Genomic DNA, 20626 nt, shown 5'->3' with positions numbered 1-20626 from the left:
CATTTGGAGCTAACATACAGAATCCTAGTACCCTATCGCATTACAAAACAGCAGATACTCCTCCCAACTCTGAGTACGCCCCAGGGTTGGCCATCATCTTCTTCAACATCACAAGCCCAGCCTCCATATTATCATTAAACGACGTCGTCCACGCCCACTCCCAATTACTCTTAATCGCCCCCGCCAGCTCTTTCAGGATTTTCTCCTGCTCTGGTGTACCTGGTAAAGCCTCAGCAAGACGGTACTTGAAATCGGGATTGTTCATGGTGTAGTAGGAGCCGTTGAGGTGCGAGCGGCGGCAGACTTCGAGGGAGAAGGGGCGCCGGACGGCGTCGTATACTGCGAGGACCTTTGGGATGTCGCGGGCTGTGATGGATGGGTTGCTGAGGAGGGTTGCGAGGAAGTAGCCGTCCTGCGAAAGCACTGGGGTAAGCGACTTATCAAACCTGGATTCGGAGGAAGGTACCTCGATTCCTTGACCAGCACCAGAACCTTGATGCGGAACCATCGCATGAGCCTACGATAAAATGGTCCATCAGTTACAGCGCTTGATAAGGGGACACAAAAACATACCGCGTCACCGACTAGAACGACCCCGTCTGCAACATACGAGTCCAACTTCTCGATCGTGTGGATGGCCCAACGAGATGGATTCTCCACGAACTGAAAGCAGGACAGATCAGCCTGAAGTTGTAACAAGGGCTTTCCAGGAAGTGGTAATTACCTTGAGCCATGACTGGACGGACGGTTCCCAACCGGCGTAAGCGGCTTTGAGCTCGTCGTTGGACACATTCGCCACCCATGGTCCTTCAAACACAGTACCAACTTTATCCGGTTGGTGATAAAACGCCGCAAAGTTGACCATAGTCCCATTCGCTATCGGGTACACAATAAGGTTCTACCCGATCCAGACCACGAAGTCAACACCGAGCAACAGAACGAACAGATTAACACTCACCGCATTCTTGCCCATATGCTGAATATGACACTCCTCCAGCGTCAAATTCCCCTTGGCCAGATCCTTCTGCACCTTCTCCATAGGAATGAGCCCCCTATACGCCATCGTCCCCGCCCAAACCGGCTGGTTCGCCTTCAAACACCTATACGCCGCCTCAAAATCCCCAGCCTCCGCATACCTCGCCGCCTTCTGCCTCAACATATTATCGCGGACGGTGGACTTGATACCGTCGGCGCCGATGAGCAGGTCGCAGGTGACTTGGGTTCCGTCTTCGAAGGAGGCACGGATCTTGCCGTTGGGGAGGGTGGTGTAGGTTGAGAGCCGTTTGGAGTGGTGCATCTTGCAGGAGGGAGGGAGGTGGTTGATGAGGGTTTGTTGGAAGTCGTGTCGGTGGAAGGTGATGAATGGGCCTGTGGAGGTGTTAGTATCGTCGATAGAGAAGAGAGGTCCGGACATACCGTTGGTCACCAACGTTCCGAACTCGAGACCTTCAGGCTGGTCGCTCTTTCGAAATATCAACGCGTCAACTGAGCGACGTGAGCTGTGAATCTAAACACGCCTTTGGAGGAAGTCAGCCTTACTAGGATCAGGAGTAGTCGCCGAGGCCGTTTTGGACTTTAACGCTTCCGCCAAACCTAGTTTTTCCATAATCTCCCATACTCGTATCCAAATCCCAATACCAGCGCCAATGGGCAAGAACTCTGGAGCAGCTTCGTATATCTCAACGGAGACGTTGGGGTTCTTGCCCATGGCGATGCCGAAGATGAGACCGCTGATTCCTCCGCCGCTGCCGTTCCGTCAGCATACCAGCGTACAAGTCTGACAGTGACTTTGAGCGAGATGAGACATACCAAACGAGGACCTTCATCGTGGATAAAGCGTAGGTCGATAGGGAGGAAGGTAATGAATAGGGTCTCCAGGAGGAGGGAATGAAGATAGGGTCGTTCTGCGGTGATATACTTGGTTCATCGTGGACCAGTCAGCCTCAGAGGTCGACTTGGGCTGACAGTCCAGGCTAGAAGCAATTGGCCGAGTATTAGATGGCCGAGTCCTAAAGGCCATTGAGTGCGGACACCTGGTACATAGCGAGAATGCCATTCAGCGCGAATGCGGGCGAAATCTTAAAGTGGCGAGGGCGACAAGTTCAGTATCCGGCAAGCCAGCGACCTGCAACTCCAAGATTCGAATGTCGGGACAGTCTACAATATTTCCGCGCAGATTTATATAGCTTCAAAGGGCATTGGTCAGGTGAATAGACATCGCGACGAGAAGAAACAAGGCAAGGTACATCGAGGGTGACACCCAACCCAGAATTAGCGCCCGCCGCGGAAAAACTCCACTCCGTCGGCACCTCGGCACGACCCCAATCACATGGTTCCCCCGCGCACGGACCAAGTCAAAATTCTATAAAGCCCAGCACCCACCCATCTTGATTTCCTCAGAACATACTCGAACAGGATCTGTTTACAGAAACTGACCGAGTCTCGCATTTTTACAAATGCCGCATCTTCATATCCACTCGATGACATTAGCGCTCACTCGTTATACCGAGAACATGGCTCTTTGTTGAGTCTCGAGGACGTTTGGCGGGTTTGTTGGGTTTTTGGCTCGCGAGAGCTGCTCGATGAACTCGTCAGCGAGTTGAGTGTCTGTCTGATGGATACCCTCTTTTTTCTTCTTTTCTTTTTGCGGCTTTTGTACTTCTTAGATACCAGTTTGTTGTATACCTATAATTCTTTGTGTCGTCGTTACCTGCAATGCAAATGCATTCACTGTCACTTCGTTCCATCCCGTGCGCGAAAATTTTCAGTCTTGGAAACCAGCAAACGCCAAGAGATTATGTCGTACTTACCGGCAATGTCACACGAAAGGTACATCGAGGAGCAGTTTGGTGTTATTGTCAAGCGGCCGCCTGCTCTTTCGTCGTCCCTCCCACTGACTGCCTTCCCTGGAGCCCAAGCATCAGACAAAGGAAATGACGGTGTCATCAGGAAGTACCAGTCGTTACAGGATCATCGATCAACGTTCAACATTTGGTAGTCCAGAGTCGTTCTTTCTCAAATAAGCGCTAGCCTACTAGTACTCCTTCACTTCCATCCCTCCCCACTCGATAACCCGGAACAAACTTGAATCCACAGCCCTTCCAATGTCACTGCCTACAACCTCCTTCCACCATTCAACATTATCTTCCTTCCGAAGCCTTGAGTTCTCCCATTCGCCGAGATCGCATTCCTTCACGCCTCTGAAGAGCATGAAGATACGAAGTACAACGTCGGGCGCAGGCGTTACGCAGAGGGGTGCGGCCCTTTCGTAGGCGTATTGCGGAAGGAACCTCAAGGCGACGTGCTTGTGCTTCAGAATCGATGGGAGCCAGTACCTAACGGTTTGCGAAGGTGAGTTAAATAAATGCCGTCGTCAGAAGCATGTTCGAATCGACTGACGTGATGAAAGAGGTTCGCGCCTCCGTATGGAGACCCAGCGCTTTGAGAGTCGCGTCAAGGTAAGGAGTAACTTCATTCGTCGCTACCAATACTGAATTATGGTCTCCCAGATGCGGTTGATTCGGAATAAATATCTCGGTATTCTGCGTTTCTCCGTCTTCTGAGGATAGGATGGGAGACGGCGGAGGTGAAAGAGGTATCTCAGCTGTGGTCCTAGATTCAGGCGAAAAGTCAGCGTTTGGAAAATTAAAATCCTCGCTTCGAAACGCTTACTCTCCCTCCCAGAACAGGTACGACACATTCAAACCGGTCGATAGCTCGTGCAGAGTACCGTCAGGGGACGTCCGCACAGCCCACTCCATCTCCTGGCCCGAAGGGACCTTCTGTTTGACCGGAACGACGGGGTAGAGTACAGATATCTGCCATTGGGGCACTAGGGAAAGCTTGACCGATGCCTCCCGTTCGACGGGTGAAAAGAGGTAGATCACGGGCTTGCCTACTTTCATTGACCCGTCTACCATGTCGATTGTTTGCCCAGACTGAATCCCATAGGCATCCAACGTCAAACCGTGGTCCAGCACCCTCCCTGGAAATTCAGGCCCCAGGTGTCTAGTGATTAGTAACTGATCCGAGACAGGTATACCTGCCACCTGCTGTATCTGCTCCTTCAATTTCCCGACTGTCGCATTGGAGTCAATGCAGATACTAGTGACCCAGTGCCCCCCGTTTCGGACATAAACAAAGAACGGAGCCTCTTGGGTGCCCGTTTGAGCTGATTGGAGCAAGATGAGACTGACGAACCATGGAAGAGTCTGATCAGTCGCAACTCACCTGACGATGAAGGGAAACGGGACACAACCGGGGACGTTGGAGGGTCCACAGGTTGAAGTCGCGGTTGAAACAATATACTAGCAATCTTCTGAGCAAATCCACCTTGCGAAAGCCCTTAGCTTAAGTAGACATTCAGCTGAGCACATATGGGCGTACCCTGAGCATTGCGATTGACCAGCGATATCTTCAAGGTTGTCACCAAAGGTAGCACGATCGGCAAGGCAGGACCAGAGACTTTGGTCCATACACCGCGGCAAGAATCGAATTCGTTCGTTGCTATAATGATGTCTGCCTCCCTTCCCTCGAGAGTAGGGAACGTCGACGATACAATCTCTCTCAGTTCCTGTTGGTTCAGTCAATAACGAGTGCCAACTATCCTCCTTGGGAGGACCGAAAAACGGGACTTCAACTCACATCGTAGCTGCAAGTTGAATCTGGGCGAGGTACCAAGATGCTTTCATTCTCGTACTCGAGTATTAAGACGGGATCGCGCTGAGCAGACATGCTGTATCTGGTGGAAAAGGAGCGTGGGCATCGATAAGAAGGCGTGCCCAGGTTCATATTCCATGGCACATACCACCGCAAACAAGGCAAAAACAAGGCCAAAGGCTACGGGCGCTTAAATGCCAAACACAGAATTCTAACGTTACTGGGGAAGTTCAAGAATCACAGGAAGGTCCAAACTCGGGGCCAGTCGTTGAAAGCTATCTATTGGAATCGCACAATTGTTTGTCAGTGAAATCTATTTTTTACGGTCCCACTTCCATCCCTCCCCACTGTATCACGCGGGATAAACTAGGGTTGGTGGCCTGACTGACGTTGACGCCCACAGTAATTCTCCACCACTCTACACGGAGGCTCTTTCTGTACAGAGACATCTTCCAATTACAAAGCTCGCCCTCTTTCAGCCCTTTGAACAGCATGAAGATTCGAACGATCACGTCGGGACTCGGGAGCGGGGGACACTCGAAGAGGTGCGACTTTGTCGTAGGTGGACTGAGGGAGAAATCGTAAGGCGATAAATTCGTGCCTGAGGATTGATGGAAGCCAGTATCTAATTCATAGAGGTAGAGCTTGAATCAGCGCCGGTTAACCATCAGGGGTATAAAGGTGAACCGACGAGAGGAAAGATGCTCGAGCTTCGTTATGAAGACCCAGCGCTTTCAGAGCGCTGTCGAGGACAGGCGTTTTGTCTCCTTTGGAGTCAGCTTTTATTTCGCAAATGTACGTATCTTTGGTCAGCTCGTTTCCGTCTGTTGTCTGCGAAAAGACTTTATCTGGGCCTGGTCTTCCTTCCCCCACTTGCCCCGACCGTCGGGCAACTTGAATGGGTCGGACTGGATACGACCCTCCTGGCCCCAGGCATGGAATTTTATCTGACGTTGTCTCTCATCCTCACAGGAACTAGTCGAGAATCTCAAAGGCGAAGAATTACTCCTCGCAGCCGAGAGAAATGTCCTCGTAGAGACCTTGAAAACTGGTGCCCTCGGCCTCCCATTAGCCCCGGAGCCTACCTATCTCGTCGAGTATTCTCCCGGAACCTGTAAGCATCCCCTTAACACCCCCTCAAAACTGTTTATTGACCACCTTAAACTCGAACATCCAGCGGTCGCAATTCTCGCCCCGCCAATCCTCCTCCTTACGAAGATGAAGCGCTGGGCAACAATGTCGACTCTACCCGTCCGAAAACAATCAGGAAAAGGGAGGTCGACCAGGAAGACCTCGCCTTCCTCGTCCACTGGCTCGCCTCGCACGAGATGAAGATCGACTTCGAGCTGTATCGAGGGAAGGAGAAGGGAGAGCTTTTGAATGTTGTTCGGGCATATTACGATCATCATCGGGAGGACCTTGAGTTGATGGATGCCTTGCAGCATATTCTTCACGAGGAAGATTGGGATGCGATTCGCCGCCCAGCAGAGGCAGGGACTTCCGAGGCATGACAGGGGGTTGCATTTGTAGACGGAAATGTACCGAATGGTGTGAAGTAGTGAAGTAGTGTGTCGGGCGCGACTTGTTTGGAACAAGAGTTGCGAGGTGGTAAACGATGGAATGTAAAAGCTGGGTGCTAGGAAGCAACGTGGAGGTGAAAGCGCCGAATCACGATTAAGCCCCCACAAAGTCCTTTACTTCCATCCCTCCCCACTCGATGACACGGAAGAGGTCGAAGTTAGTAGCGAGATCGACGTCTGCCCCTACCACGCTTCTCCATCGCGATACGTCCTCGTTCTGTCGAGTTCGAGCATTCGTCCATTCCCCAAGCTGAGACTCTTGGACTCCCTTGAACAGCATGAAGATTCGAAGAACGACGTCTGGAGAAGGCGTAACTCGGAGCGGTGCAGCTTTCTCGTATGCACTTTGAGGGAGGAATCGCAAGGCGATGTATTGGTGCTTGAGGATCGAAGGAAGCCAGTACCTGAAGACCGCTTAGTAAATAGGGCCATGAGGTAGATTCTTGAAAAACGAACGTGATGAAGGAGGTCCTCGCCTCCGTGTGCAGGCCGAGTGACTTCAAAGCACTGTCCAAATACGGTGTGATTTGGCTCGTTTGGACAAGTACCGAATCGTCGTCGCTCAGGTGCGCTTCGTTGGGGACAAACAGCTCTGTGGCGTTCCCGTCCGCCGCGACCAACTGGGGAGAGGGCGGGGGAGAGGGCGGTCGGACGCTGGTCGTTCTGGGCAGCGAGTTAGTGAAAATCGACTGAAATTGAGCAAAACTGGACTCACTCGGCTTCCCAGAATAGATACGAGACGTCTAAACCGGTCGTCTTTTCAGTCAGAGTACCGCAGGGCGACGTTCGAACGACCCATTCCAGTTCCTGTCCTGAAGTGATGCTGTGTTTAACGGGAACCACGGGGTATATAGCGGATAGTTCCCATTGGGGTACCAACGAGAGCTTGACCGAAACCTCGCGCTCAATCGGTGAAAAGACGTAGATGACCGGCTTGCCTCCCCTCTGTCGAAGGACTAAATAAATAGTCGCGTCCCCGGTGATCCCATTATCCACGAGTGTCGAGTAGTCTTCTAGCTGCTTCCCAGCGTAAATCAGACGCTGACTATCAGGACAAATTCCTGTCCTGTCTTGGACTCCTTCCTTCAACCGGTACACCGGGTCGGAGGATAAAGCGTCCAGTTGTATTTCCTGACCTGTCTCGGTTCTCACCGTGACAGAAAATGACCGATGTTCTAGCTTCGGTAATTAGGTGGTGCAAGGTTACAAGTTCTATACAATTCACTCACCTGAATGTGCCGCGGGTTGGATGTGACGTGGAACGAGTTGAAGAGGTGGAAGTGCTGTACAAAGAAAGAATCATTTGGCCTCAGGAGGGACATTATTTTGACTGAAAGGTGTTTGGCTTACCTGCTCCGGCCCTCTTTACATTTATCTTCAAGCGTGTCACAGACGGTATCACCAGGGGCAGAGCCTCTACAGAGACCGTTGTCCAGGTCCCATTACACGCTCGAAACTCGTCAGTCTCAAAATATATAGCCTGTTCGACATTCCTGAGTTCAGGAAACACAGAGCAGGCCAGCTGGCGAAGGTCCTGGGAGAATAGAAGCCCGTCAGATACGCGGAAGGAAAACCTGTTGCTGGTTGAGGAAGGTTTGGCAACCGTTCGACGAAACACTCACCCTTTGTGTGCAATTTGGATCTGGGCGGGCCACGAGGATGCTTTCCTGCCCGTATTGCAATTTGATCACAGGCTCTGCCATGGTGTGCACTTCGGGACTATGTCGACAGACAGGAATGAAAGCAAGAGTCGCGTCGCGTGTATTTTACGAGCCCCTATTTCGGACACAAACAAAGAAGGCAAAGGCATCAAGATGCCGGAGAGCCAAACAACGCGCCCCTAAGTTCAAGAAATGTGATTCCAAAAAGTCCTCACAACGGTTGTAGGAGGGTATGGATTGCATATATAGTACGTAGCTACGGTTACAAGACAAATGGGTCGTTACACAGTGAAACTACCTACAGTAATCGTGATGAAAGCGTGAAGACATGATAAGAGGGAGCGGACGGGAATTTAGAGGACAGCAATACCTCTTCGAACACGGAAGCTTGACGGCGTAGAAGAGGATTGCGATGTCGTCGTCGTTCCCGAGGACTGACCACCGGGCGCGGAGCCGGTAGGTTCGGGGAAGATGATCGCCTGCGTGTCGGTCGAGGACTCGGTGGCAGCAGCGCTGGCTGAAGCGAAAGCAGAGCTGGCGACCTCATCATTGCCGTTGGTCTGGAAGAGGACGGTGTCGATAAAGTGGATAACTCCGTTCTCGACAAGAACGTCGGGAATGACGACCCGTGCGTTTGTGTCGTTGCCGACGCTGACGTACAGCCCGGTATTGTTGGTCGTAAAGGAGAAGTACTGGCCACCGGCGCTGGTGTACGGAGCACCGCCGTTACCGCTTGCCGCGACTTCTCGGAGAGTAGGAGAGTAGACAGTCGAGCCGTTGATGTACTACATCGGGAGACGATGGTCAGAAAATGGCGAGTAGAGGAGGAAGAGAAACGCACATGGTTGTGGACACCATTGAGGAACTGCTGTGGGCTGTTCTGTTGCAGACTCTGCAAGGTCTGATTCGCCTGGGAAGTGAAAGCGGAAGAGACTGGAGCAAAGAGGGTGAGGCCATGCGTATTCTCCAAAGCTTGGACGATAGTAATGTTAGAGCCGCTGGGACCTGGAACTTGGACCTGGTTGCCGAAGGTCAGCAAGGGATAGTCGCCAACTGCCTGAACTGCCTGCGAGACGTTGCCGGGAGGGATCAAGACGTCGTTGATCTGGTAAATGTCCAAGTTGCGCCATCGAGTATTGTTCCCAACCGTGACATTCTGGTTCGATGAAGTCCTGAGGATTGAAGTGAGGTCAGTATGAGAATAGTAAGTAGGAGTAGTATCGATGTGGTACTAACCTTTGGTTGAGAATAGTAACATTGTTGCTGGGTGAGAACCGCGTCCATGCAAGGACCTGATCCTTGTTACCCTCGAGGCGGACGTGGCCACCCTGGCGATACTGAAGGGCAGTACGACCAATGGTGTCGTTGGGATAAATACCAGAATAGAGGTCAGGATGCGTCGTGTCGCCACCATTTTGTCGGGAGAAGAGGTGATGCAACGCGAATCCGGACGCAGATGGAGAGCCTCCACCGCCAGCACCTGTGCCAGTCGGCGATGGGGATCCACCAGCACCCGCTCCTGTTCCAGTCTGAGACGCAGAGCCTCCAGCGCCAGCGCCAGTTCCAGTAGAGCTGCCAGTATGACTACCAGTGGACATAGCAGTAGACGGCTGACCGCCATTGCCAGCACCCCCACCAACAGCGCCGCTGGTGGCGTTGTGCAAGTCTCCGTAGACGTAGTGGTAGGCGAGGTAATCAGAAAGTGTCGCTGGGTCACTTGACACGTTCTGAGGGACTGAGGAAACTACGACGACAATGAGCTCGAAGAAACCGTACAAATGAGCAGTCACTTACAGGCGTCGTTGGTTGGTGCGAAGACAGTCCAACGGTTCTGGCTGAGCTGATCGATCCATTGACGACCTTGATCGTTCTGGCTGGCCTGTTGAAGCGCACTCGAGAGCGACGTGTAGCCGGACTGGTTCAGGAAAGCCAAATACTCTTGGAAGTCAAACGACCCTGAGCTACCTCCGCCTCCTCCAGCAGGGGTTCCACTGGATGAAGGGGAGCTGGAAGAAGCTGACTGCGACTGGGATTGCGATTGGGACTGGGAGGTTACAGACTGGGAGTCGGACACCGATTGCGCGCTCGAGACGGTGATGAAGGGGAGGGCTGCGATGATGAAAGAAAGTGGGAAGTGCATGATGATGCAAAGGCCTGTAGAAGTGTGGTAAGTGTGGTAGTGGTGATAAGTTGGAGGTTGGAATTAGTTGAGGAAGAGTCGGTTGAGGTGAAAGAAGTTTGTGAGGATTGAGGAAGCCAGTTGTCCTTTTTATGAACTATCGCAACCCTGTTTCAATTCGCAGTTTCCACACTCTGGGGATGTTTCGACTCAGGGTGACGAATCTATTGGAAAGCTTCGTCAGTGGTAGCACCATAGACGTTTCTGTGCCCCTGGATATAGGAGATTTGACGGCGCCTGGATCTCCAGACCACCAATGATAGGGGGTTGGTGGACCGAGTCCTCGACCCTGTCCAGCGTGAACTGCAGCAACGTTGACGAGGCATTGAAGCTAAAAAGTCAAATTATTCTATACGCAATGGTACAAATAGAAAGACGACTCACCAACAGTCCCAATCTGCCATAACACAGCCGATCACAGGAAGGAACAATCATGGACGAGGGAAGGAAAACACGGGGCCAGGTGGATAGCAGTAGAAACCAATAGCAGCGTAATGTCCATTTGTATAGTCTACTGACCAAATGATTCCATCAAGAACACAGTAACGGTACAACCAATTAAAACCATCGAGACGAAAAGCTAGAAATGGCGAAACATGTAGCGAACAAGGCGGGTAGGGGATATAACTGAATGAAAATAAAAAACAAAAGAAAGACAACAGAAAAAAGAATGTACATATACATACACGACACAACCCCGTGTTGAACAAAGGTCTCTACGACGTCTCCTGCTCCTGCTCCATAAGCCTCGTAATCTCACTCGGCTCCTCAATGAAAATATCATCCACATCCTTCCAAGGCGCATTCCCTCCCTGCGCCCAAACCTTCTCCCTCTCCTTCCAATACTCCACCGTATTATCCTCCGCTCGGTACGGGTTCCACACCCTCTCCCCCGTATCAGGCTCCGTCTCAGCGATGAACCACCGCGGCTTGTGAGGCTCCATCTGCCCCGCCTCCCTCGCCCTCCGGATCGCGCGCTGCTTCTCCTCCTGCTCATGCTTCAGCTTATTCGCCAACTCGTACAACCCAAGCTCGAAAGCACGCTGGTCCACACGCAGCCTGCAGTCCGTGGGGCAGAGGAACGGCTTGAGCGTGTCGAGGGGGCAGTGGTTCAAAGTAATCGCGAACGGCGTGAGGTTGAACGGGCTGCCAGTGGGCTTCTCCGAGTTTCGCCAGAGGAGGATGTACTCGGGTGAAGCGGACGGTGAGTTGGGCCCGGCCACGGTGAGGTCGGGGTGGAGCGTGGCGCCACCAACACCCACTTGCTTCATGATGAGCTGCGACGTCCATCGTCCCGCGATTTCGTACGCGACCCTGCCCTTGGAGGAGATAACTTGCCCAGAGATCTCGTAAGAGTCTTTGGCTCTCCAGCCTCTCGGCTTGAAGGTGAGAATGCACTGGTCTCCCGTACGGTGATTCGTCACCTAGAAAATATGTCAGCATCCCAACGCCTTCAATTAAACTTGTCACATACCACTAGGTCACCGTAATGATCAATGGTAGGAGAACCAAGGATGAATCCCGAGATGCTCGTCGTGACCTTCTTCCAGCTATAATGCTCTACAACCTTGCCCTTCTCGCCTGGCCCAGTCGCCTTGGGGTAGTGTGGGTACTGCTCCTCGGGGAGCAGGAGATCCGCATGGGCGATGCCAGTGGGTCTAACTTCGAACGACTTGCCCAAGAACTTGTTCTGAGCGTCGACCTCGCCATAGTAGTGCCACAGAGGAGACTCCGCCCAGCACGCTGAAATCGGTGGGTGGTGGCTCACTTGCTCAGAGACGTAGCGATATTTTCGATCCAGCCGCACGTATTCGAACGTCTCGCTCTGAAAGGCGTGTCAAAAAGCGCAAGGAGATCGAGGGAGATGACATCACAAACCAGCATGGGGTTGAAAGGTTTGGCGATACGACCGAGCGTAGACGAATAGTTGGACATGGCGAATGCGGCAACGTAGGCGATTCGTCGAAGGGGATCTTTCTCGGTAGCAGCAATATCCACTAAGAGTAACAGTCAGTAAGCGCACATCATCTCGCAACATGATAGACAACGCACAGCACTCTGAGAACTCCATATCCTCAGCCTAAGAGAGCAGGGAGTCAGCACTACCAACCGCAAGCAAAAAGAAACATCACAACACTCACCATCCGCTGCAACATGCTCGTAGGCTCGTTAAAGAACACAGGCAAACTAATCTTGGTAAGATCTTTACCAATACTGCCCTTCAACACCGCCCACAAACTGATGCTCGGCCTCTCATCCGCGTTCAGCCTCAACCTCTCGCGGAAACGGGTGTAGCCCGCATACGGCTCAATCGAGGGAATCGGAAGATTAACCTGCGAGACCGTAGGGCTTGTAAGGCCTTCAGGCACCACAAGGTTGGGCAGGTTATTCGATTCGATGGCGTCGAAGAACTCGTCTTCCTCGTCGGTGTCTATATCGATAGGAGGTTCAGAGGCAGGCTCCGTGGCCGATGAATCGGAAGGAGCGCTGGTTATAGATGTAGGTGGAGGAACATTGGGCACGATGGTATCTCTTCGCGAAGGGGTCTTGATATCACCGGGGAAACTGGGTGTCGCAGCGGTCGGCGGGATGGCAGGGGGCACGGCCGTGGTAGGGGACGTTGTAGAGGTTTCCTTTGCTGGGGTCGCCGGTGGTGTCTGTTCGTTGACAGGAGACGGCTGCTTGGCCAGACTGAGTGCAGCGGGTCGAGTGGGTGACTTGACTGTATCGAGTGGTCCGAACGTGCGGCTCCCTCTCCTCTTGCTCCGTGCCCTGAGCTCCCGCTCAAGATTTTCACCCTCTCGAACCACGGTCGCGAGACTCTCCTCCCAGAAGCTCTGCCTCTTCTTCTCCTTCTTCAGCTGCTTCCTCCAATATTCATCCCTCTCCCGCGCCATTTGGATATATTCGTTAAGCATGTCGTGGACCGAGGAGAGTGATTGTTTAAGAGCAAGGTGGGCTTCGTCATGTGGGGTAATCGCATCAAGGTGTTTGGCGAGAAGTTGGGAGGTGATCTCTAATTGGGCAACGGTGGCATTGCCGTGGAGCTCGAAGTTCTCGTGGGGAGGTGACCCCGATCGCTCAGACTGCGATGAGGACGAGCCCTCGTCTTCATCTTCGTCATCCTTCACCGCCGACTCCTCATTCTGCGCTAGGTTGGGGCCGTTGTGGTCGTTGAGATCAACGTTGGAGCTGGACCCGGTAAGTGATATCGAATCCTTTAGCCGCGAACGCAAGGATTTCTTCATGGTTGGAGGGACGGGGTTGTGCGAATGAACGGACGGGGTGGAACGAACACCGCTTGAGTCACTCTCTCCGCTGGGTCTCCGACGCTCATCGATAGACGAAGCGGCTTCTTGTCGAACCCATTCGATACTCTGGTTGATGGCTTGCGTCCATCTGTGGGCCTCCACGGGATGGTTTGCCTTGAGGTACCATTTTTGGGCGGTTCCTCCATAGTAGCCCACCGTTGAAATCTCGAACCTTGTCTTTTCAGATACCTTGAGGACAGCGTTCCTCATGGATATCGACCCGCGGCTAGCCACTGTTTCGTCTTCTTGATGCCGATAGTCTGCAGGGGGATGTGAGTCTAGGACCCTTAATGCGACTCGGATAACGCACATGAAAGCACACCGTTCTTGAGGACAAACCAACGAGTGTTGTATCCTTTCGCGACGTTGGCATACTTGTTCAGATATCCCCTAAGAGAAGGAGCTTCGGTTGGAGGGGCTTTGCTTTGGATGAGTGTCTTGTCGTGGTTCGCGACTAGATCGACGTTAGTCATCATACTAATAATTCGACTACAGACTCACATTGACGCAAGAAGACCTTGACTCGATCGTCCTTCCCAGCAGCTTCGTGTGCCATTTTCCCTCTTCGGTCTCTCAGGAACACGTCGGCTCCAGCTCGCACAGCCAGTTCAATGAGCCGGAGATCCTTCCTCTTAGCTGCCTCATGCAGCAATGAGAACCCACTGTCGTTGTCGAGATAAGACAAATCTACGAATTTGACGCGGGGAGACTCGAGGAGATCAATGAGAGCTTGTGACGGCGGGTCGTTGGGTGGAGAAAGGATATAACTGTGCAACAACGATCGATAGCTCGCATTGAGGAACGAACGGGAGTCTGAAACTTTGTAAGATGAAATCAGTTGGCTTTGGAAGCTCAAACTCACCGTCAATTGCCCGAACAATCTCTTTATTCCTAGCCACATCTCTGCAGGTCTTTCCGTTGCTGTCTCGCAAGCTGTCGTCGATGTTTTCTTGTTCGAGGAGGAGATTGACGGCATCTAGTCTCCCCAAGGAGGCTGCGAGATGCAACGGTGTAGTTCCGGACCCAGGTGGGTGAACGCCATTGGGAGATATGGCTCTATGTGCCAGCAAGAGCGCGATTGTCTCCTCTAACAATTGAAATCAGCAATGAATTCACATCGAATGATTTCGTACATACTGGATGCACATCTGACCGCCAGATGTAGAGCTGCAGCGCCTGTATCGATGTCCCCATCGACCGATTTACGCCTGTCTTTCCCAATTTCGGTTAAAAGTGAATGAATCGCAGCTGGTTCGCCTGGATTTCGTGGTCAGACAAGTCCTGCACTGACTTAATCAATGACTTACCGCTTCTCAACGCTGAGAGCAGCTTGACATGGTATAATTGTTCAGCCACAGGTTCTGGTTTGGGCGCATCTCGTCAGTGAGGACTTAGAGTGAACGTTCGAGAACGACATACGGGACGTTTCTGAGACAGATTCCGACATCGTTGTCGACGGCTACGTTTTCGGCGTCGTCGTCGTCTTCGGTGTCGTCGTTGTGGTCGTCGCCGCTGCTGTCGTGGTCGTGGATGAAGAGAGAAACGATTGTTGAGGGCGGGGCAATTGGCGTTCGGCTGGGATTCGGGGTTTCCCCAGAATTGATGAGGATCACGTGGAGATACACCGCCACGGTCGCCCCTATCCTTCGAACCCTGCTGTTCGTCCAATTGCAACGTGGACATTTTCAAGTTGAATGGAGCTTAGAAGAGACTTACCATTTGCCGAAGGATGTACTAAAAGGACGTGAATGGATATAGAATAATCCTCATTCTACTCCTTCGTAGCAGCTTCAGTTGATCAGCTTGGCTTAAGCGAAATGAGTCGCCTGATAGTCGAAGTCCACCAATCCTGGACGTGGCTTGAAACCAATTGGCACATCCATTTATCAGATCCGCCAATTGGCGCTGAGGGCAATGAAAAATTGAGATGACGCACTTACAGCTTGCCTGATCATGATACCAATCATTCCACCATTTACACAAGTTTAATTTCCCGCGTTGACGGGCGCTTAAAAGATGATCTAAGATGCGCTGATCTATTTCATCCGCGCCATACACCTCAGCAAGCAAACTCCCCCAATGTCTCACTATCCTCAAAAATGCGAAGATCGTCTCCATTGCTTTCCCGGCGATATACAACTTCCGGACACTATGGACCCAACCCGCCGGGAACCTCCCTGTCCGCTCCCTGCCTGATCCCTGGCGACATTCCCTCTTTCTGGCGGGGAAGCTCCCGGGTTGAGGCAGGGATTGGACAGGGATGTTCCGCGGTGTTCCCTATCAAAGATCAGGAACAAACAAGGATTCAGGGTCAAGGAACGAGCAGGGAGGTTCCCGCTCAATTTGTCCGTATTCCTGTTGAACATTCCTCGGTTCAAGCAGGGATTCTCCTCCATTTTCAATGGGAATCTAATATAGTGGTTCCATGGCTGACATATAGGAACTTCCTGGGGTTCTGTGGGGGGATTCCGCACCCCAAGCAAGGAATCCACTCGGATTCCCGGATCACATTAGAGAGCATAGTGAAATGTAGCCATTGAGAACAGCCATACTGTATTGATTATGTGCTTATATGCGTACATTAGACAGTGTCGAGAGGTCTAGACAGATCAATAGAAGGGAAACAAAGGCAAATGAAACTGGGACAAATCAATGAATGGTATGAAGTCGGAAAAATGAATGAAAGGAGTAATGAATGTATTGTATCAGAATTTACGCGCGCTTGGAGGTGCGCGCAGGGTTCTGTCGAGAGGGTAGAACAAGCTTTTCCACCTTCACGTCCTAAGCTCTATTGTCAGTAGAAGCGCACGGCGTATTCCGCAGCGCACTCACCGTCGCTTTACCCTTTCCTTTGCGATCTTTCTTTGGCTTTGGGGATGGATTTGGGGGAACATCAGAGAGCTCACCAAGATCCAGGGGCGAGTCGACGTCTGAGCCAGGAGAGTCGGGGCTGCTGTTGTCACGAGGGTCGGCGTCAAGTTCCAAGAATTGGGTATAGAAAACTATGGAGGACGTCAGAATCTCATTCATGTGATAGTCAAATACTTACCAGGCCAAAAAGCTTCGAAATCTTCGTCGTCAACAATCCGCTCACTCACAACCTGAAGCCACCATCTTGGATCAGAGGTAAGGCTCGCATCCGATAGCTGTTCGTGAATCTCATCATCCCTCTGCTCCCAGAACTCCTTGGAATCATCGTCGTATTTTGGCCAGGTCGAGTACGTGAAGTTGATGTTACTGTCCGGAACCATATCTATGGCATAGAATCGGCTTGTCAGTAGATAAAACACGGAGAAAAAGCGACACATACCAAGGAAATGTAAGCCCAGGACAGGACCAATTTGCGCAAGAATCGATAGCAGAAACGCATGACCCTCATCGTCCTTTCCCCCTTCGTGGTTAGTTGCAGCCTTATCCTGTTCTCGTGCGGGAGTGGTATCCGTTTCCGGTACGGAAGTGGAGGGAGTGACCACTGTACTGTCTTCCATTGGCGTTGATGGAACTGCCAGCTGAGAGTCGTCCGAGTCCGAGCTACTACTGGCAGAAGAGGGAGGAGATGCTTGCCTTTTTGCCTCCCGCTTACGATCCTTCTTCTCCTTCCTCTTCGCTAAAGCAGCCCTGGTGTTCTCCCTTCGACGTCTCTGAGCTGCTAGGCGGCGGTCCCGCTGGAGATCATACTGGCGTTGGTCCTGCAATTTCAATTGGAGCATGTCGTAGATTGGCCAACCATCACGGAATCGCTCCTCGCAAAGATAGGGAAAAGTGTCACGCATATCGGTGAAAATGTCCGCTACCTGCTGAACGTATGCACCCCTCGCCAAAGAAGCACCTCGCGGAATCTCATACTTGATCTGCAAGGCGAGAAGCTTTCTCTAAAACAAAATGAGTAATTGCCCAAGCACGAGAATCACACTCACATTCATGCTGCGGTATAGCGGGTCGTCACTCCCCTTGGGAAGACCCATTGCTTCTCCAATATCCCATTTACGTCGTGCAGGACCAGAAGGACGCTCAATAGCCTTAATATTGGCCTTGGCATCTACGGCTGGTATGAGTTAGCGTGCAGTCACAACATACATGCTCGACATCACGTACCTAGTCGCTGTTCTTTCCATTGCTCGAGTTCTCGGATCCGCTGAAGGTAAGAGGTCCGTTCAGCCTCATCCATACCGTTGTCAATGCCATTGGGCGATTTTTTGTTTGCAACTAGAGCACCAGCAACATGAGCAAATATGGAAACAAAATGGAGAGAACTTACCTGTGGAACGCGAGCTAGAACCTGCAGCTGGTGTGTTCACGACAGGAGCTAGTTTTCTCTTGAGCGATGGCAAAGGCGGTACGTTTGCACCTTGAGAGGACGAAGTCGATGACGAGGAGGTGGACGCTGAGAGTGAAAGCTTTGATACCACCTCACGAGAAACCCTGGCTGCTGCTTGTTTTGAGAGCTTTGGGACTGGCGGGGCGTTTGCTGAAACAGCGATAGGCGTTGGGCGGGGACGAGACTTGGACGACATCACAGGGACGGTGTGGTGTGGCGGGGAAAAGGTAACAGAGTCCAGAGTCAGCTTGAAGGACCGGTGCGGTCAGCAGTCGATGACATATTTGGTTCGGTGGAAGACAAATCGAGCCAAACCGCGTTGTCTGGTCCGGCCTTCACGTATCATCATGGCATTCACTTTCTTTGCATAAAAATGCTGGTTGGTGTCTGCACTACCTGTCTTAATGGTTACCTTTCATTAGAATACGACGGACCTCATAGGGTGTGGCCTCCACGCACATAAGCACTTCGAAACCTGAAGAAACATTCCCACGCATGCCTTTCTCCCTCCCAACGTCTTCAACGCTTATCTAGCCTCCTCTAAGTGCTGAACATTGCTGTCAGCTGCTCAGAATCGACACAGAACACTGTTATCTGCCTGACGCCGCCTTCCCTCCTAATTTTACGCTCCAGAGCGCTCCCCTTCATTCCCAAAGTTCGTCTCTTGCCCATCCATCACTCGAGGTTGCTTTGCCAATGGGAAGCATTCAACAACTGCCTTATCGCATTCAGAGCAGCCCAGAAGTCACAGAGAGCCGACATATGTCGTACCCGTCAGCATACAGAACCACAGCACTGATGTCGCTCCCTAGGCGCTTGATAGCGCAGTTTATGCTCGGATATTGCCTCTGGTTGCGTGGAGATACAGGTGCAGCTTGTACAACGTACGTGAATCTATTTTGTAAAACTCATCCCTCTGCTTTTCCCTCCAAGCGCTCACATGAGGTTTTCGTCCTTTAATAGCTCCACCACGGTCTTCCTCCTGTCTGGCATCGTCCAAAGGCGTGTAATCTTGCACCAATGTGTACTGGTGCTGTTGTTCATAATGATTAAATTACGAACGCTCAAGCACTAACCAGGCTTTGAAGGATATCCGATAGTATCATCCACAAGTCATGGCTTACCAAAGTTGCGGGGTTGTAGCTGGGTTTGAATGCCGTTGAGAACTCCCAGTGCTTCCCGCCCAATCCTCGCCTTCATCCTTCACCATCGAGCCGACCCCTGCAGTCATGTCAACACGGCCTAAATCCAATGTTCAGCCCACCATCAGCCCTGCAGAACCCCGCAAGTCGTATCGCTCGCTGACCGCCGAAGAATTGTGGGGTTTCAAGGACATAACTTATACGGAGCTCCTGGAGCGCAGGGAGAAAGTGCGCATCACGTCTAGCATGGTGCGTAGTAGCGACACTTTTCCAAACGCTTTGTTCTCACCCACATGCAGCGTCATTCACACCCAACCCCCAGGCCGACGTTGTCAAGCCCAGCAAAGCCCGAGGCTATATTGCCAATGCCAGTTTCCCCGCCCAATCCACCTCATCTATCGCCAAGCTCGCTTCAAGCTGAATCGCAAGAACAGTCATTTCTTACCTGCATCCCAGAGGTATGGCGCCAACACTGGCGAGAAAATCCACCCCAAACCCCGCCACATTGGAAGGATGCCAACGGAAAGGGAAAGGAAGTTTTTCTGGTACGTTTCCGTTCAGAAATATCATGCTTTAGACTTACTGAGAAACCTCTCACTCTACTTTAGAACTTTGGACTATTTCCGAGCGATAACCCTGAGCCTGAACATTTGGACGAAGCCCCGCCACCCTTGATGGTACGTTCAGACCAGAAGACTTTTCTCTTTATACTAACCCCTTGGGATTCTTAGGAGGCCGAGCCCATGTCCGATGGTGGTCTCACCGCTGGTCCATCAGCTAACGCCCCAGCCCCTCATGTTGATACAGGCTTCGAGCTCCCTCCCAACAAACGACGTGCGCTGGAGCATCCTATCACTGGCCGCCCAACACCAATTCCCATCAACACATTGTCAACTTCGTTGGTCATGCAGCCTGTTGACAGCTACGTCCCAATGCGCCTTCAACTACTGGAGCTTGAAATAAAGACTCTCAAGGGAATGGCAGGTGTGTTGGAAGACCACGCTAATTCCTTGCGAGGTCTTCTCGAGTATAATTAGTTTCTCGCTTGCTTCATGCCCGAACTTTTAAACGAGCGACACCCTGGATAAATTATCTCTCTCTGTCTCTCTCTCTTTGTATTTCTTTCCCTTTTCGTTCAGTTGTCTCGTACCTTGAATTATGTATTACTCCTTGCACCCTGAAATTGAATATATATGTAGCTTTGGAATTGGTGACTGCCTAATTTGTAAAGCACATCACGCCACCGCGTCGGGTCAGACACGTCTTTCTGCGCATGCCTTGTTGCTCTACAACATCAACTATACCCTCAAAGCTTTTTTTCTATGGCTCGGACATCTCGCTCAACTGCTAAACCCGTTAAATCAAAAGCAAAAGCACCTCCCCCAAAGACACGATGTTCCTGTGGCTGTAGAAGAATGGTTACAGCCAAAACTGAAGGACGTCATCTACGTGCTCAGGACCCTCCGTTTCTGGCTAAAGTGGCAAAGGTTTTGAAGCGACGGGCTGCAGAGGCTGGAAGGGCAACAGCTGTAGCGTTTAAGGCGTTAAAGGAGCGGCTCACCCCAGTAACGAACCAGCATCCACCGCAGTTCTCACCACAACCACAATTACATGATAGCGATGCTCTCATGAGATCACCACAACAAAACACCTCCCAGCACACACCATCGTCGCCTCTGGCTGGCCCGTCGAACCCATCAGTTATGAGTCCATTGGAGTCGTGGCAGACTGAACGGAATTTCCGAAGCGCCTGGGTTGAGGACTACGTTGAGGAGG

At 51.8% G+C, this 20626-nt stretch overlaps 8 protein-coding genes across 8 annotated transcripts; 2 read left to right on the top strand and 6 right to left on the bottom strand.

The window, feature by feature from the left end:
- Positions 1 to 40: 40 nt before the first annotated feature.
- Positions 41 to 1826, bottom strand: CC1G_05817 (salicylate 1-monooxygenase; the record flags this gene model as incomplete). Its single annotated transcript, XM_001834628.2, has 8 exons — positions 41 to 412; positions 467 to 517; positions 574 to 663; positions 725 to 898; positions 959 to 1368; positions 1417 to 1485; positions 1540 to 1745; positions 1810 to 1826. The coding sequence occupies 8 exons, from the start codon at positions 1824 to 1826 to the stop codon at positions 41 to 43; spliced, it is 1389 nt and encodes a 462-aa protein (XP_001834680.2).
- A 989-nt stretch (positions 1827 to 2815) lies between these two features.
- On the top strand, positions 2816 to 2998 carry CC1G_15382 (hypothetical protein; the record flags this gene model as incomplete). The annotated part of the gene is made up of 1 exon (XM_002910058.1): positions 2816 to 2998. One exon carries the CDS (start codon positions 2816 to 2818, stop codon positions 2996 to 2998), a length of 183 nt encoding a protein of 60 aa, XP_002910104.1.
- On the bottom strand, positions 2969 to 4734 carry CC1G_05816 (hypothetical protein; the record flags this gene model as incomplete). Its single annotated transcript, XM_001834627.2, has 7 exons — positions 2969 to 3335; positions 3400 to 3612; positions 3673 to 3985; positions 4043 to 4171; positions 4231 to 4332; positions 4387 to 4573; positions 4645 to 4734. The coding sequence occupies 7 exons, from the start codon at positions 4732 to 4734 to the stop codon at positions 3035 to 3037; spliced, it is 1335 nt and encodes a 444-aa protein (XP_001834679.1). The 3' UTR covers positions 2969 to 3034.
- A 417-nt stretch (positions 4735 to 5151) lies between these two features.
- CC1G_05815 (hypothetical protein) lies at positions 5152 to 6170 on the top strand (the record flags this gene model as incomplete). Its single annotated transcript, XM_001834626.2, has 3 exons — positions 5152 to 5217; positions 5632 to 5756; positions 5837 to 6170. The coding sequence occupies 3 exons, from the start codon at positions 5152 to 5154 to the stop codon at positions 6168 to 6170; spliced, it is 525 nt and encodes a 174-aa protein (XP_001834678.2).
- A 163-nt stretch (positions 6171 to 6333) lies between these two features.
- CC1G_15381 (ubiquitin family protein) lies at positions 6334 to 7942 on the bottom strand (the record flags this gene model as incomplete). Its single annotated transcript, XM_002910057.1, has 5 exons — positions 6334 to 6643; positions 6696 to 6893; positions 6955 to 7184; positions 7469 to 7522; positions 7862 to 7942. The coding sequence occupies 5 exons, from the start codon at positions 7940 to 7942 to the stop codon at positions 6334 to 6336; spliced, it is 873 nt and encodes a 290-aa protein (XP_002910103.1).
- A 311-nt stretch (positions 7943 to 8253) lies between these two features.
- Positions 8254 to 10040, bottom strand: CC1G_15380 (hypothetical protein; the record flags this gene model as incomplete). The annotated part of the gene is made up of 4 exons (XM_002910056.1): positions 8254 to 8685; positions 8742 to 9072; positions 9137 to 9644; positions 9695 to 10040. The coding sequence occupies 4 exons, from the start codon at positions 10038 to 10040 to the stop codon at positions 8254 to 8256; spliced, it is 1617 nt and encodes a 538-aa protein (XP_002910102.1).
- A 755-nt stretch (positions 10041 to 10795) lies between these two features.
- CC1G_05813 (oxysterol-binding protein) lies at positions 10796 to 14837 on the bottom strand (the record flags this gene model as incomplete). The annotated part of the gene is made up of 11 exons (XM_001834624.1): positions 10796 to 11503; positions 11554 to 11904; positions 11958 to 12076; positions 12132 to 12159; positions 12221 to 13650; positions 13701 to 13844; positions 13892 to 14203; positions 14253 to 14477; positions 14528 to 14647; positions 14698 to 14751; positions 14810 to 14837. The coding sequence occupies 11 exons, from the start codon at positions 14835 to 14837 to the stop codon at positions 10796 to 10798; spliced, it is 3519 nt and encodes a 1172-aa protein (XP_001834676.1).
- A 1078-nt stretch (positions 14838 to 15915) lies between these two features.
- Positions 15916 to 17904, bottom strand: CC1G_05812 (hypothetical protein; the record flags this gene model as incomplete). The annotated part of the gene is made up of 7 exons (XM_001834623.2): positions 15916 to 16171; positions 16223 to 16392; positions 16440 to 16643; positions 16701 to 17262; positions 17308 to 17429; positions 17486 to 17596; positions 17649 to 17904. The coding sequence occupies 7 exons, from the start codon at positions 17902 to 17904 to the stop codon at positions 16103 to 16105; spliced, it is 1494 nt and encodes a 497-aa protein (XP_001834675.1). The 3' UTR covers positions 15916 to 16102.
- Between the last annotated feature and the right edge of the window lie 2722 nt (positions 17905 to 20626).

The sequence above is a fragment of the Coprinopsis cinerea genome (genome assembly GCF_000182895.1).
Source record: "Coprinopsis cinerea okayama7#130 chromosome 12 map unlocalized cont3.12, whole genome shotgun sequence".
In the NCBI taxonomy this organism is placed as follows: domain Eukaryota; kingdom Fungi; phylum Basidiomycota; class Agaricomycetes; order Agaricales; family Psathyrellaceae; genus Coprinopsis; species Coprinopsis cinerea.
This window is presented reverse-complemented; position numbering and strand designations above follow the sequence as displayed.